Genomic DNA, 16262 nt, shown 5'->3' on the forward strand with positions numbered 1-16262 from the left:
GAAAGCTCAAAGCCCCTCGCATAGGCGAGTCTCTCTGTCCTCTCCGTCCCTGAAAAGCAGACAGTGAGCAGCAGGAGCAGTAATGTCCCAATTTTCCAGATGAGGAAATCAAGGTGTGGAGAGAGGGGCAGCTGGGCTCCTCGGGGCCTCTCCGGGTACCCCAAGCCCTGCCTGAGGAAGCTGGCCTCTCCCTTGGTGGCAGTTTCCCAACAGCTGAAGAAAAGACGCCAGAAATGATCCACAAACAGAAAAAGCTGCTTGGAGCCGGCACCCCATCTGTCCCGCGCAGGGTCCAGTGGGGGAGCCGTCTGCCACGGCCGCTGGGCTTCGAGTCCTTCATCTCGCGGGAAGGAGCGTTGGTGGGATTCATTGTCACCACTGTTTTTATCGTTGTGTGTGTGTGTGTGTGTGTGTGTGTGTGTGTTTGTTTGGCCCAGATGTCACCGTTTTGAATTGTGAATTTCACTTTTCCGTATTGCTAGAGGCATTAGATATGATACAGACACAGGCAGGACGATCTCTTAGACTACGATGGCCAACTGTTAGATTGTTTTTTCAAACGTCCTACCAAGATCCCAGTCTTGCAACCTAGTAAGTACATAGCCCAGGATCGCCTGATCAGTCTGCCTTCCGGGGAGAAAACTGGGTTTTCTTTTCTGATTGACAGCGTTGCACTGATGAATCACAGCTGTTGCCCCAATGTCATTGTGACCTACAAGGGGACCCTGGCAGAAGTAAGAGCTGTACAGGAGATCAGCCCGGGAGAGGAGGTGAGTGTGAGGCTGGCGGCAGCTGTGGCCGTGGGTTTCCAGCTGTGGTTTTACAGGGCGATCTGGAAGATTCTCTGTGGCCGCACTGGGCAAGGTGGTCTGGGAGTGATCCCAGCAGCTGACCGGTTTCTGGTCTCAGGCCCTGCAAGTCAGTGATCAGGTTCATGGCTCATGACTTCGAGCCCTACGCTTTTGCCTTCCATTCAGTGCTCCCCATTTCCGTCTCTGGCCAAGAAAAAACAGGAAAGAATAAATTTGAGCTCAATCCCTTGCAAAGACTGATAGAGATTTGCAGAGAAAGACACTGCCCAAATGAGCTCAGCAAGATTTTGGAAGCTCTTGAGCGTCTCTGTATTTCTCCTGCTGAACAATTGAGTTTGAGCTTTTGCTTTTTCTTAGTGAATTTTGGCCTGTCCTCCCCACACCCCCAAAGAAGGTCAATCCCACTGTTATATGAAAGAGAGAAAAGCAACCCAGTGGTAGCTAACGCGTTGGACACCAGATGCCCACATGACCCTCGCACATGCTGTCTCTCCACATCTGAGCTCCCGAGAGATCGTTGTTTAGGAACGCAGTTCAGGTGGTGGCCGAACACACCAATGGGGCAAGGGGAGGCCGTCTGTGGCCAAGAGGCACCGTCCTAAACTTAGGGCCGTGGAGAAAACCAGGTGTTCTCTCCCCTGCTCAGTGATTCCCTGTCCCTTTCCCATGTGCTGGCTCCGAGCGGCTGATTGGCTAATTGGGAGAGGAATGCTGTGTGCTCTTAAGTAAGTAAGAGATTCCCTAGCAAGGACACATGGATTGGTTAGGACCGTAACCACACACTTCAGAGTCCATTTCAGTTTAATCGTCTTCAGTGCTTTTTTAAGGTCTTTGGATATTTTAAATTTTAGGCACAGTGATTAGTGTGCTAAGCGATCAAGGCCTTGGCTTCTCCAGAAGCTGTTGACCAACCCACAGCCGAACTTGGGGCGGGAAGTCCAGGGCACAGATGAGACTTTCTGCCCTTTGCTTAATTTATCATGATGAGGGTACCCTGTTTTCAGTTGGGGCCTCTTGCGACTACGCCGATGCCTCCGTAGGAGGCACAGTCTCAGTGGGTCAGAATGTAAGTCACCAGGCTCCAGTGCTCCCCTGGGGCTGCTTGTGGAGACTCCACAGTCTGTCACCTGGCCGGGCTCTGCCTGGGCACGCACAGCGACACTGAGCGGCCTCTGTCGCCATCTTCTGGGCCCTTGTGTTTGTTGCGCGATGTCTCTGTCCATCCTGTCAAGGGAACGCGGCAGCTCTTGCTGTGGGAGGCCTGCAGAGCTAGCTCCTGTGCCTTCGCCCTCCTGCGATCGGAAATGCGGTGACCTCACTTTGGGGATCAGTGCTTTGGGGCGACTTGCCCTTTAAAGAGGGTGTCAGATGAGCCACGAGGTCTCCCTGACTGCCCTTTGGGTTGGGAAGAGCCTGGCTTGGCGGTGCCTGCAAGCACCCAGCCCGGTGCAGGTCCCCCCGCCTGCCAGCCTGAGGTTACTGGCACGCTGGCGGCTTTGTGACATCCATCTGTTCGGTCAGACATTTGCCTGATGGTGTGGGATGAGCAGCGAGTGCCGTCCCAGTGAGTAGATAATGGGCAGTTAAATGCCGGGCTCCTCCATATGCTCCAAGTCCCAGTTAAAGACCCCGTTAGAAAACAGCAAGGACGGGAGGACCTGAGGAGCTCAAAGGCAAGATGTCTCCAAGTTCTCTGGCCCAGCGGGGTAAGGCAGCAGCCTGCTGCTGTCCTAGAGGCTGTGTCCTCCCTCTGCCTGGCCCAGCCTCCTGCTCCCTTGCCAGCAGATCGCAGATGTGTTCCTGCTTCCCCTCCATCCGGCAAGGCATCCAAGCTGGCCCAATCTGGGAAAGAAAGGGGCTGAACGAAGGCCGGGCAGACACGAACCCGGGCCAGTCTCAAGCACGAGTAGGGTCTGTGCGTCTCCGCATGTGACGGGGCCCTGTCCTTGCTGGGACACATCCACTGTTGGCTGTCTTTGGGGAGGAAGGGGGTGGGCATGCTTTCAGCGCTCCCCGTTGACTGTTCTGGGGACTCCTTGATTCTCTAGAAGGTGGAAAGAAAGGCTTTTTCTTTCCATAGCAAGGATGTGGACAAAACTAGGGGATTGCTGACTTTAGAGAATTCAGGGTTTTTAAAGGGAAGAGCATCCCCCCAGCTGTGGCCCTCCTTGGGGCCCTCCCCCGTGAGTGTTTGCAGAGCCGCAGGAAGGGGAAGGAGCGAGTGCACCTGCGACAGACAGCCTTGTCCACTCCTTTTACCCCCTTAGGTGTTCACCAGCTACATTGACCTCCTGTACCCAACAGAAGATAGGAATGACCGGTTAAGAGATTCTTACTTCTTTACCTGCCAGTGCCAGGAGTGCACCACCAAAGACAAGGTAGGGCCCTGATCAGGTAAAGGTGCCGACCCCACCCTGCAGCTCAGGACCTCAGGTGCCATACACTGCCCTCTCTGCCTTGGGGTATGCATTGCCCATGCTCTTCCGTCCATGCCCCCCGTTCCTCATTCTGTTCTCTTCATTCATAGATGTGTGAGCCCACAGATCTGCCCATAGCAAACATGTTCTAAGTGTCCTGCCTTGATAAGGATTGTCTAGAAAATTCGTATTTTTATTTGTTTGTTGTAAAAAGGTATTAGAGTACTCAATTTCTTGGATCCAGTGCCCAGTTTCCTTGCAACTTTAGAATGGGTGAACCCCTATCTCTACATGGAAAAATAGACTATTTGAGAGGTTTCCCCTTGGTGCAGTTTCTGTACGAGGTAATGTCTTGCACGTGTGGACATTTCCCACAGGATAAGGCCAAGGTGGAAATTCGGAAGCTCAGCGATCCCCCAAAGGCAGAAACCATCCGTGAGATGGTCCGATATGCGCGCAACGTCATCGAGGAGTTCCGGAGGGCCAAGCACTACAAATATATCCTTTACACCTGCCCAGAAGTTTACTGCCCCTCACCTGCCAGAGGTGCTGGGTGAGCTGGGGGGAGGGAGCGGACGAAGGGTGAGTGTAAGATTCTGAACGTGCAAGGAGTAGTGTCTCCTGGCAGATGTGGGCAGAATAACGAACTGCCTATGACTTGGCGTCACCCGCACCTAGTTCTATGGTGTTGATGTCCTCTTTCTTCTCTTTGTTTCACGAGTGGGTTCAGGAGCTGGATGTGGTAGAAGAGTTTATGGTCAAAGCTGTGAAGGAGAGAGTTCCTTGCAGGCCCTCATTGCTTGGGTATTGTACTCCAGGCAAGCACAGTACCGTGGGCTTTGCTTATTACAGCACTGTACCTAATCCACACAGGGACACACAGTTTTGCCATCCCCATGTAGCAGATGGGACTCCTAGATTGGAAGTAATTTACCCAAGGGACAGAGCTCACCAGGATTTTTGCTCCAGGTCTGCTGACTACCATAATCCATATTCTTAACCCCTACATTACAGCATTTTCTTAGGTAAAAAGGCATCACATTTACACGTGGGGGGAAGAGCTAAAAGCAGTGGAGGAAGTTAGAGGCACAATTTTTTTTTTCCCTCAGTCTAAAAAAGAACTTTCCTATAGTGGGGACTTCTTCCTTAAAAATGCTTCTACTAAAGTGCTGATGTTGGGTGATGGAGGTTGAAGGTTTGTAATTTTAATCGTTGTTTATAGCTGAACCGAGGGTCTGTTCCCCATGGCTCAAATTTTTCAATTGTGTTTAATAGTTGAGGTCATTAGTTATTCCCAAAGTTTCTTTCTTTAAAAAAGCATGTTACTTGCAGAAAAAAATATTTTCCTTTCCCTTTTGCTTGGCTTTCCCTAATTTACTTTTTCAGAGGGTGAGGGAAGGGGCAAGGTGGAGGGGGTAACTCCTTGAACCCAGCCTTGGGCGGTGTCCAAGCAGAAAGGCCTCAGCCAATGGTTTCCTTGACTCCAGAGCACCCCCTAGTGAGCTGCTGGAGATCTGCGAGCTCAGCCAGGAGAAGATGGGCTCCGTGTTTGAGGACAGCAACGTGTACATGCTGCACATGATGTACCAGGCCATGGGCGTCTGCCTGTACATGCAGGATTGGGAAGGAGCCCTCCGATATGGACAGAAAATCATTAAGCCCTACAGGTGATTGCGATGGCTGTCCTCGTCCTCTTAGCAGGGACTGGAATTGGGTGATTTGGAATGCTGCGTTTGTTTTCTGGCTGTCCTGTGTCGGAACATGCCTCGAACAGCTTTCTCTTTCTGCACCCACACCTGGAGGCCCAGGGGCAGGCTGCTGCTGCGTCGGGCCTGGCCTGTTGGGTCGGCCGTCTGCAAGAGATGCCTGTGGAGACAGGTTGGGGTTAGGAAGGGGGCACCGCGCAAGAGCCCTGCCGAGACCTGTCCATTGTGCTGTGTCCAAAGTAGTTAATTCCTATCAGTATTAAGAAGCCACCAGCTTGTTTCTTTTCCCTCCCACGCCTTCCAAGGTAAACAGACGTGTTCATTGGTAAGCGGGGGTCTCACATCCCTGCTTTCCCCTCGTTAGTCACACCACCCTCTTCTTGTGCTTTTTGAAATTGCAGCCCAGTTTGCAAGTGGGGACATGCTAGGACCATTGTGTTGGTTTTGGTTATCCATTCCACCCTGCCAAAGCTCCCCACCCCCACCCCTCGTTCTGAATAAGGCAAGCTGGATTTTAGCTTCCAGGAATAGTGGATTTCAGCCCCGGGGAAGTTTCCTATTGAGAGGGTTTTTAAACCTCAAAGTGTGTGACTGATGGAGGTTTGAGGCAGTGTCCTCCGCCTCTGAGTAGCCGTTTCAGGGCTGGGAAGGCCTAGATCTCATCAGTGGGACCCTTGTTAAACGCATTCACATTGTACATTTATTTGGGCCTCCCTGAGACCCAAGTGGCTCAGCATCCCTGGGCATTAGACCTGAGATCCCTGTGCCCCCAGAAGCACCCCCGGTGTCTCTCATGGATTTGAGAAGCCCTCAGCACTCCCTCCAGTTCTGGGGTTGGGGACTATAAAGTTTGTGTCCAGGCTGGATTTCCAGGGCCTTCCACTTAACCCTGCCTTGCCCAGAGAAGCCATCAGGGGGAGCTCAAGGGAAGCCAGCTCCTAAAATCTGCTCTTAGAAACTATTTGCTACACCACAGAGGCTCTCAAAACCTGTCATCTTCCTAGGCTTGGTGAGAAAGGCCTCCGGTCTTATGCCCACTGCCCTCTGTGAGATCCGGAGAGAGGGGATGAGGGAGAGAGAAAGATACGAGATCGTCTTCGCCTTGTGGTCCGCCTCCCAGCAGGACCTTGCTCCCCCGGACCCTTCCTTAGCTTAGTGAGCTCCTCCTGGAAGCGGGCTCTGGCGCAACAGCTTCCCCTGGGCAGATGATGCCGCCTGCCCAGGAATACAGCTGGGATGTGCCTCTTTTGGGTGGCTCTTGAGGGTAGCGCCATACAGACCGGTCTATAAATCAACACCTGCACACACACACGCTTTCTCCGCCCATCCGCTCTCACCCATGAGCGGCCTCTTGGTCTCTTTCCCTGGCAGGCCCTACCTGTCGGCCTTGTAAAATGCAGAGAGGGAATGCCGGCTGTATACAAGGCCCCTACTGGACCACAGAGAACACTTACCTAGACGTAGGTGTCCTGACTGCGGAGTGCTGGCTGCCTTGTTAAACCAACTGATGCCGTAGAGTGTGACAGAAAGCTGAGGTCCTGAGACACACGGGGTGTGTGTGTGTTTAGATGTACTGTCTTTTTAATATGAGAGGATAGGCCTAATGTCTTCATAAGTAGGGGATTCACTTTTAAAGATGTTTTTCCCTGTGCCCTGCTCTGGGTGCACCCAAAACAAAAATCTGGGATTAGGGTTGAATGTTGTGTTTATCAATATTTTTTTGTGTAGGATTTCCCCTGCGGTTTTTCTGTAGCTTTTCAGAAACACACGAATTGCGTGAAAGGAAGCACCTCTGGGGTGCTTAGACAGGATCGAGCCGTCCACACTGTCCCCTAGCATGTGCCAGGGCTTGGAGGAGCCTAGCCGCCACGGGGAGCAGGCCGCGGGCTGGGCAGCCGTGGGCTCGCTGTGCCTGGTCTGCGGGCTGCTCCCGGACCTTTGACAAGTGGCCTTTTACCTTTTCCTCTTCCTGCAGCAAGCACTACCCTCTGTACTCGCTCAATGTGGCCTCCATGTGGCTGAAGCTGGGGAGGCTATACATGGGCCTGGAAGACAAAGCTGCTGGGGAGAAAGCCCTGAAGAAGGTACGTCGACAGCGTGGGGCTGGGGGGTCCCGGTGCCCCGTGGCCCCTTCGTCCCTTGCTCTCCTGCCTGATAGGAGACTCAGGGAGACTAGTGACTCAGGCCCTAGAGATTTGACCCACTCTTGAGTCACCTCCAGCCAGAGAGGTGGGGGAGGTGGGCTGGGTAGGTCAGAGTAGGGTAAGTGATTGAGCGTTTGCCTGGCCTGCACCCGGGCCCTCCCGTAGGAGAGGGGTGCGCCCACTGAGGGGGGCTGGCTGCCGTTCTGGGCACAGCCTGTGACTGGAGAGAAGGGGGGACCGTCTCCATCCTGCGGGAAGCCCTGGAAGTGGACAGAGGCCACGGGGTGGGTCGGGAGACTGTGCTGAGGGAATCTTCCATTTGTCCTTCGGTTTATAATTATGCACTTGCAGTTTCTAAAATGTACGTAACTGTTCATCCAATACCAGCTACATGGGAGGACCCTCCTATGGGTTTTTTTTTTTTTTCCTTTTAATTCTTACAAAAATGAGACTTTCCTGATGGAAAAATTGAGATCCAAACAGGCTGAGGCCTTCCTTCAGACTGGGGTCTTTCTGAGTTGGAAGTGTCCACTCTGCTTACTGAGGCTGCGACCCACACGTGGGCAGACCAGGCCTGTGGGCAGTATTTGCCTCCCTTGGGGTCCACAGCTGTCCCGTGCGATCGACAGGGCAGGGCCCTGACCTGTTACCTGACCGGGGCTCACAATCACCGTCCTATTTGATTCTTGTTCTTTGAGTAGATGTTACCAGGTGATGAAATGTAATCTTTGAGACAGTCTGTTGAGTCCTGTAAGAAAATGTCTGTGAATGTTGGGGCCCAATTCCCTGTATCTCCGCAGTAGACTACTTGGGAAGGTGGTGTAAGGTCCCATATCTCAAACAGAAGGGTCTGGGCCCAACTAGGCTAGAAGTGTGAGCTAAGTATAAACTTTTCCTCCCCCCCCCCCCTTTTAAATACTTTTCCCTTTTTAAACCATAGAATTACCTTGTAAGGTAACAGATTTATTGTCTTGGTGAATTGAGGGAAAATTGACTAGTTGGGTCACAGGGGGGGCAGAGTAGGGTAACGAGCTGGTAGGTAACGAGGTACGACATCAGTGAAGGACACAGGAGATCTGAGCAAGAAGCGTGAGTCCTGAACTGACCACAGAAGAGAGGGAGCAGGGGAGGCATTTGATACAGGACATTCCTGAAGGCTCACACTGTTCTTGGCCTGCCTCCTGTTGGTTTGAGATCTATGAAGTGAATGGTATAAATGAGAGGTTTGTCCATTAGAGTCATAGGCCATCAGAAATTCTGTCTGGAGAGTGCAATTTCTATATGTGAGTAATATAGTTGAATACAAAAAAGCAAAATAAATTTGTAGAGATAACATTTGGGCTCTGCTTCCTATATCCCGGACCCTATTCTAAGCACTTCACGTGTACTAACAACTGAGAGGTAGGCATCGTTCCTATTCTGCAGACGAGGAAAATGAGGCACAGAGTAGTTAAGCAAATTGCCCAAGGTCACAGAGCAAGGATGTGATGGAGCCCCCCAGCAACGCCCCACTATGAAGAAGCCTTGTCATAAATATGTTCTCTCCAGCTTCCTCAAATGAGACCCGCAACTACTTTTAAGGTTTTTTTAAGAATATGTATTACAAGGAAACGTGCTGTTTGAAAGGGAAGGACAGTCGCCTCATGTCTTACGGATTCGCCGTGTCAACTAAAACCGGGATAGGTTCGACGTGAGGTTCACTGTGGCCTTCTCTGTTCCAGCCTGTTGACTTAGCTGAGCACAGCCAAGTCATTCTGTCCCTAAAGCATTGCTCACCGCAGTGTCTAGAATATCACGAAATGGGTTTCTCTGTATCCTTTCTTCAGCCAGTGGTACAGACTGGGAGACTAGTTGGTCATCAGGTAATCTCGTCCATTTAAAAAGAAAGGAAGAAAAGGAGGAGGCCGGGTTCTGGAGGAGAAGGGGCTCTAGGAGCCCGTGCGTGCGTGTCCTGGGTCGTGGCGCAGAGCAGTCTGGCTGGGGTTCCGGGGGCCCGCGGGGCAGGGTGTGGGCGAGAGGGGGCTGCTTCCAGGCTCTCAGCCGGTCGCTTGTCTCTGCCTCTCCTAGGCCATCGCCATCATGGAAGTGGCCCACGGCAAAGATCACCCGTACATTTCTGAGATCAAACAGGAGATTGAAAGCCACTGAAAACACGCCAACTTGGTCGTTTTTATTTAAATGCTAATGCAGAAGCCTTCCAGGATTTGAATATTTCCAGTCCTATACGCGACTCCTGCATTTCGGTAAAATCGCTGGAATGAAAACGCTACTCGCACTTAAGCCTCACCCATGGCTTACCGGGAAGTTGGTCTTCACCTTTACTCTTAGTACCAAAATAATCTTGGAATGCTTTTGTTGCCCTAAGAGATAACGGCATGGTTTCGTATGTTATCTTAGATTCTGGACAGACTGAGTTTAAAAAAAATATAACTATTTTTCCCTTCATGCCTATTATGATGTTCTGAACACACCGGAATGATGAGGGAGAATAAAAAAGGTAACGGTATTTGAAGTTTGTCTTTTCTTCTGTCTGCGGGGAGGAGCTCACGGCGGCGGTGGGAGCCGGGTCCGGGAGGGGCAGTCACCACCGTTCTGCATCGGGGTTCAGCCTGTACTGGCTCTCAGGGCTCGGTGACCTTGGAGGAAGAAAGAAGGTGCAATGAAGTCACCCAAGTGCCCCACCCTGGCGGGGGACAGCATCCGTTGTTCGGAGGCTTCGGTGCAGTATCTGGAATCCCTTTAACGTATAAAGGTGCCTTGCTTCACTTTCTTGGCGGTTTTTTCCCCCCCTCCTCTATCTGAAAGCAGACTTCGCATTCCTCATTCTGATTGTTCTCATGCAGGACTGTCCTCGTTTGGAGGCCCTCCAGGGTAAGCTGGAGAAGGAAAAAAAAAATTTCCTTACCAACTCTGTGTTATTGAGCAAACACTGATCCATCCCTGTGTGGCCAGCAGGAATCCAGCTTCCCACAACCCAGAGGGCAGCAACCTGGGCGCTGTTTGCTAGCAATGCCTCCAAAGGCCTGACCCGACCGCCCGCACCCCCTAGGCCGTGCTGTTTCCTGGAGGAGGCTCCTGCAGTCCAAAGAGTGGCACTTCCCCACTGGTAATAATTAAAGCCTGATGAAGTCCGCACTTGAGTTTTCCCCCATATTCATGAGCCACAAGCAGCTGCAACGGCTGTAATCCTGCACCTTACCCTTCTGGCCGCATCGATACCCACATGCACACATGAGAACACATGCACGTGTGTCACACACACGGGGCTAACTGCACACAGCGGGGATTCAGCAGGCAGAATGCATTCTCTTGTTCAGTGAGGTGCAGTCAGGTGCTTACTGAACACCTACTGTCTGCAGAACACTCCAGGTGCGGAGAGAGAGGAGTGAGGCCTGGCTCCAGGGAGCTTAGTGTTTGGAGAATGCTGACTGATTCTGGAGGAAGCCCAAAATAAATTTAGCCGCCACCCCCCCCACCCCCATAGGTTTTGTAAATGTTAGGAAAGTAATACTTTCTCAAAAAATGTTAATACTGGAGAAAATAAGCTGTTCTTTCTTTCTTCTCCAGCCCGGCTCTCCAGAGGTGCCCCCTGGCAACCGTGTGCTGATGCGGTCCCAGTTTTTCCCGCGCCCACGTAAGGTGTGTATGCAAAGAGATTCGAAAAAGGCAGAATGGTGCTGACCTATGTTTTGTGATCTCTGTCTCCGACTTAGCCAGATGGACCTCTTCTCACTGCAGCATTTGCAGATTAACCAGAGTCAGAACATGGCACTGACTGGGTCATAATTTACTCTTCCTGTTTACAGACACGTGGTTTTTCCAGGTTGCTGTTATTAGGAACAGTGCCACAGGCACAGTCGTCAACGCAGAGCTTTGCTCTCAGGTGGTAGCGTTTGGGGGCTAGATTCCTAGCCCCAAACTTCAGGATCCGGTTGTGAAAACTATTAAAATCTGATTTTTAATCCTTTTTAAAAAAAACTGCATCGGGTACCAAGAAGATACAATGTTTGCAGTATTTGTTTTCCTCTACTGTCATAACAATGCACTGTTTGAAGTGGTTTTACCAGTCTACGGTGTGAATTACTGTCTGCTACGCATGTACTGATGAGACGGGGCACCACCTCCTATACTTACGAATTCCTGTTTTTCTTCCGCAAGTCGATATTCACAGTCATTGCCTATCTTGCTAATCATGTCTCTCCTAATATTTTATTCTTTAAAGATTTTTCTTAGTCGGGGGAGGGGCAGAGGGAGACTCTGAAGCAGACTCCCCACTGAGCACAGGGCTTGATCTCACGACCCTGAGATCAAAATCAAGAGTCTGGTGCTTAACCGACTGAGCCACCCAGCCTCCCCTGTCATACTAACTTATGAGCGCTCAGTGTATTTTGGGATATTAGCTCTTTGCCATGTCCTGAAAATGTTTTTTCCCTGGTTGGCCATTACTTTATTTTTCATGACACTTGCTGTAGAAAGTTTACATCGTAAAGTGAAGAAAAGAAAATGTTTTCATCTGTAAATGAAAAAAGGAAATAACAATTTTTAAAGTCTTTGCTTTGCCTGGGAATTTAATAGGTAGAGATCCAGTCATACTCTCTAAAATTTTTAAATTTTCAGAATTGCTAGCCGCTTACGGCAGCAGCATTGACAGACTGATTTTCCTCTGCTGATCTGAAACAGTCCCATTATCGGCCCTTAAGATTTAGGTTTGTTTCTGTAGTCTCAATTATCGCGGCACTGAGAAACTTTTAGTATCTAGTAGGGCTTCTCTCCCGTGTTCTCTTGACTTGTTCTGACCATTCTCCCATGTGTAGCCCTTCGAAGTCCTTGAGCATCATTTGGCCAAGCTGCCCTGGTCCTTCCCTCCTTCCCCAAGCAAGTGCTGTTCGGTGTTCAGAACTGCACTGAGTGTGAGTAACACGCAGGCGCGGACTTCTCCGAAACGTGAGTCTTTATATCCAAGAATGCGGTGAGTTTATCAGTTTGTCTGTTTTGCCTCAAAATGGTTAGGCTTTGTTTATATAGGTCCTGCCCACGGATCTTCATTCCTAGATACTGTGTTTTCCACAGCTGTTAGGAATGAGCTCTTTTCTTCCATCATGCTTAACTGTTAAGTCAGATAATGTTTTCCCATTTGTTTTTATCAAGATGTAAAATCACAAAATCGACATATTTGACCCTGCTTTTGTCATTTCGTTGAATGTCTGTGAATGTTTTCCTTACACTTAACTTTTGCTCTCTGGGTTTTCTTCTTTCTTAAAAAGTTTCCTTCCTCAGCTCTGCTAACAGTCTGGAGATAAAACAGGAACCACCAGTAGACCTGTTTATCTCAAAATATGATAAGACTCTTTCTGTTGTTATCCAAAGAAAATAAACTGAGTCCGTGTACTCAGTCCGTGAAAGAGAAAACAAACTAGTGTCTGTACCTCTTTTCGTTCTGCCGCTCTCCATTTCCACCAGCACTTTGTCTGTTATCATTTTTTTCTAACGTCATGGAGTTTTTCTTTCAAGAACTGGTAATTGCTTTGTTGCCCCCGTCAACATACACACAGAACTATTTCTGTGTTTGAGGAGGCGACACCCAGAGTGGCTCACGGTATTCTCACTTACGCGGCCTGAAATACGCCGGGGCCTCAGTGAGTGAGCTCCTTGTGGAGTGACGGGGGAAAAATGGGTTAACACAGAAGCGAGTGTATTGTCCTGGTTCTCCTCAAGGGACATGGAGTGGCCACCATCCTCAGCAGGGCTTCACTGTGGATGTCTCTGGCAGTTGACGGGGTAAAAATATGGGCAGGGCAGCCTTTTTAAAACCTAGACAGGAGCTATTGAAGGACAAACTAAGAATATGGGTGTCCCAGAGCAGCCGGGGGCCTGCCTTTTCCATGTGGACAGTCTGGGGTCTGAGGAGGTGACAGCGGGGGGAGGGGACTTGGTGCTTGGTTGGGGCTGTCATGGCGCTGGAGGGAAGATCCCTTTCTGTGTATTTGCCATTCCAAGAGGTCACCCTGGGCAGGTGTTGTTGTTTTTTTTTTTTTTTTTTTTTTAAGTAACTGTGACAACTTTGGAATCTCAAACGAATTCTTCGGTATGATTGAGTTATACAGGAATGAAAAGTGGGTAGAGATAAAAAGGTTTTAAAACAGTAAAAAAGCAGATTTTACCAGGTACTTTTGCCTATGAAAACAATCCTCAACGTAAAGGATGTAGGTGCTTTCATCTAATGCAAACATGTATGACACAGAAGAGAGAAGATTCAAGTATTTTCTCTGAAGAAAAAAAAAAAAGTTTATTGCATATGGAAGTCAATAGATATCTTTTACAAAAAAAAAGTTAGAATAAAGATCTCACATTTGTAAAGGCACATATGAAACATTTTACAGCAATGACAAGGGTCGTGAGAACAGACAATATCCAACTAGGACCACTATCGAAAGACTTTATAAAAACAGATAACAGTGCAAAAAATACTGTCAAAAGTCAGTTTTACACACCTCATAATTGTGTACAAAACTGGCAAGCATAAGCTTATTTACTGATATAAAAAAGCACATAGAATAGCATGCATAGTTTAAGGCTTTCAATATTATTAAATTGAGAGAGAGACTATACCAAATTAAAGTTGTCACGAATATTAATAAATCACTCCCTGACTTAGGGAATGTCCTATAAGTTTTTCACGCCCCTTCTCCCCTTACAGCCCATTTGTCATAGAGAGACTGGACTGGTATCTTGCGAGGTAGCCAGTGGCCACCGAGGGGAGAGCACAGGTGGTGGGATCCCCAGTCCCAGGCTGGAATGCGTGCTCCCTGCAACAGCAATCCAAGACGGCTGCATTTCCAGGTCAGCTCACAGCAGCTAGCCCCGCTGGGCTGACCCTCCCCTAGAAGTCCCGAAGGCTTCTAGGCCTTCAGAAAAAACTGATGTCGAAGCTGGGGAGTTGTCCGCACACGGTTTCAAAAGGAAACCTATGAAATGCCAATTGTTTTGAATGATACAACAATTCACAACATCTTATAAAACACAGACAAGGAAAAGCGTCAAAATACTGAGTTAAGTAACAGAACAAGAAGTCCAGTGGAACAAACTATGTTGGCCTGGTGTTTGATGTAACACGAATAATACAAGGTTATATGTTTAAATAGTCATCTGCATATGTAAACTATTTTCATTTTTCCCATTTAAGAATCCTCGAGCGTGGCAGCTGATGATATGAAGGAACACAGGACAGACAGGAAATCATCTCTGGTGAAGAGTAACCTTACTTTTGAAAGGGTACATGGTTAATAGATTTTTAAGATTCCAAACTGGCAAGAAAGTTTAGTTAAGGGAAGGGGCAGTAACGTTTTACAGTGTTCACGCTGGAAAAAAACACAAAGGCTCTGAATGCCAGCTGCCGGGAGTTAGTAGCTAACACTGTAGTTGGCGGGGGGAGGGTGGGGGGGTGGGGGGCAGGTCCTGAGGAACGCGGAGGGTGCCAGGCTTCCCTGCGCTGAGAGCTACGCTGACTCCAAACAGGATTCCTGAGATTTTAGCAAAATGGTTCTACCCCCCGCAAAGGCACAAAAAGCCCCCCACCCCCTTTTCAGCTTTCTCCTGGAAACCTGCGGTCCGGTAAGAAGGCATCTGGGTTTCCGGGGAGGACGAGGCTGGGGAGAGACAACAGGACAGGGCACAGAGTGGCCCCTCTGAGGACAGTGGAGAACTAGTCACCAAACAACGGGTCCCACTCCTGGCGCGCCCCACCCTTTCCCAGCTGTGCCACGTCGGCCCCTCCTGGTGAAGAGGCCACGCCCCACAGAGCAGGGGTCAGGGAGGAGCCGGACACAAATGAATCTGACCACACACGTCACTGCCAAAGGCAGCCCCTGGGAATGCACGGAAGTTCACCTCGAAAGACACAGAAAGCACCACTGCTACACTCCTTGTTCCAGACAGGACAGATGATCGAATCCATCCTCCCCCTGCCCAGGTACCGAGGAGTGTCAGCGTCTACCACCAAAGCAACTTCTTGGTTGATGACAATTTCCTAAAGATTTTATTTGAGAAAGAGCCAGAGGAGAGCACGAGTGGGGTGAGGGGCGGAGGGAGAAGCAGGCTCCCCGCTGAGCAGGGAACCTAACTTGGGGCTCAATCCCAGGTCCCTGGGATCATGATCTGAGCCAAAGGCAGACAGTTTTAACCGACTGAGCCACCCGGGTGCCCATTTTTCATTCGTTCTGGTTCTTTCCGTTCACCAGATCTTGTTCCTTCAAATTTAGTAAGCTTTTAAAACTTAAATTTAGATTTCCTAATTATGTAATTTAGAGCAGCTTAAGAGTGATTCTCTACAAGACTGAACTATTTTGTAGGGTTTGTGCCAAAAGGGTAGGGAAAGGAAAGCCAAGTGAAAGTGGACCCATAAAGCAAAAGGAGAGGTGAGCAGAGCCCTAAGCAAGCCAGGTGCCCTTGGAATGAAGGCGAGGTCACAAACCAGTCCTGCCCATGCCCCCCAGTGGGACGGGCCACTGCGGTTGCTGTACTGACCTCCTCCCCATTTTTGTGCCCTGACCATAAACACGCTATGCTACCAACGGGAACACGGCTGGCGACTGTCCCCTGGAGGGCAGGAGATGATGGCAGCGCACAGGGGCTGCGGCTGTGGACACCAGGGGCTGGGGAAGCAGGACCCTCCGCTAATGAGGCCGCACAGAAAGGCAAAGCTGCCAGCGGGTGAGGGGCGATGGCACCCCCAGGCCCACGCCCGAACCCCTAACCTTCAGCGAGCTCCACCACTGTGGCAAGGGCTGCTTGAAACCGCAAGCAAGGGTGGAACAGACCCCAAACCCGCAGCCCTGTCTTTCCTCGGGCCTCCACCACGCGCTTTCCATCCCTCCGGCCTCACGGAGAAGGAACTAGAAAGCAGGAGACATTCTAGAGTTCAGAAAATTATTTGTGAACCGGTACATTTTTTTTGGATGGCAACTTCAGGGCTGCTCTGAGATGCGCTCCCTCTTCCTCTTCCCGTGTATAACTTCCCTGGGCAAGCCTATGGCATCTTTGGGAAGAAATGATCCTGGCGGCCCAAGCACCACAGAAGAAACAGGGACTTGGGACCAGATGCTCGTCATGGCCAGGCCGCACACCAGCTCTCGCCCTCCTGCCTCGTCACAAAAGGTCCCTGAACTTACATTTAAACTCTGCACA

General features: G+C 50.1%; 1 protein-coding gene across 3 annotated transcripts in view; it reads left to right on the forward strand.

Annotated features, from left to right (window-relative positions):
* Positions 1-9585, forward strand: part of SMYD2 (SET and MYND domain containing 2) — a 48066-nt gene extending 38481 nt beyond the window's left edge. Inside the window, exons 8-13 of one of the 3 annotated variants that reach the window (XM_032318484.1) lie at positions 668-770; positions 3080-3190; positions 3607-3727; positions 4722-4896; positions 6911-7019; positions 9147-9585. In XM_032318484.1, the coding sequence (XP_032174375.1) occupies positions 668-770; positions 3080-3190; positions 3607-3727; positions 4722-4896; positions 6911-7019; positions 9147-9227 (700 nt within the window). In that variant the 3' untranslated portion in view covers positions 9228-9585. The remainder of the gene's footprint in view (positions 1-667; positions 771-3079; positions 3191-3606; positions 3728-4721; positions 4897-6910; positions 7020-9146) is intronic. The other 2 variants (XM_032318486.1, XM_032318485.1) reach the window with 2 other exon arrangements.
* Positions 9586-16262: the final 6677 nt, after the last annotated feature.

Source organism: Mustela erminea, chromosome 17 (genome assembly GCF_009829155.1).
Source record: "Mustela erminea isolate mMusErm1 chromosome 17, mMusErm1.Pri, whole genome shotgun sequence".
NCBI lineage: Eukaryota > Metazoa > Chordata > Mammalia > Carnivora > Mustelidae > Mustela > Mustela erminea.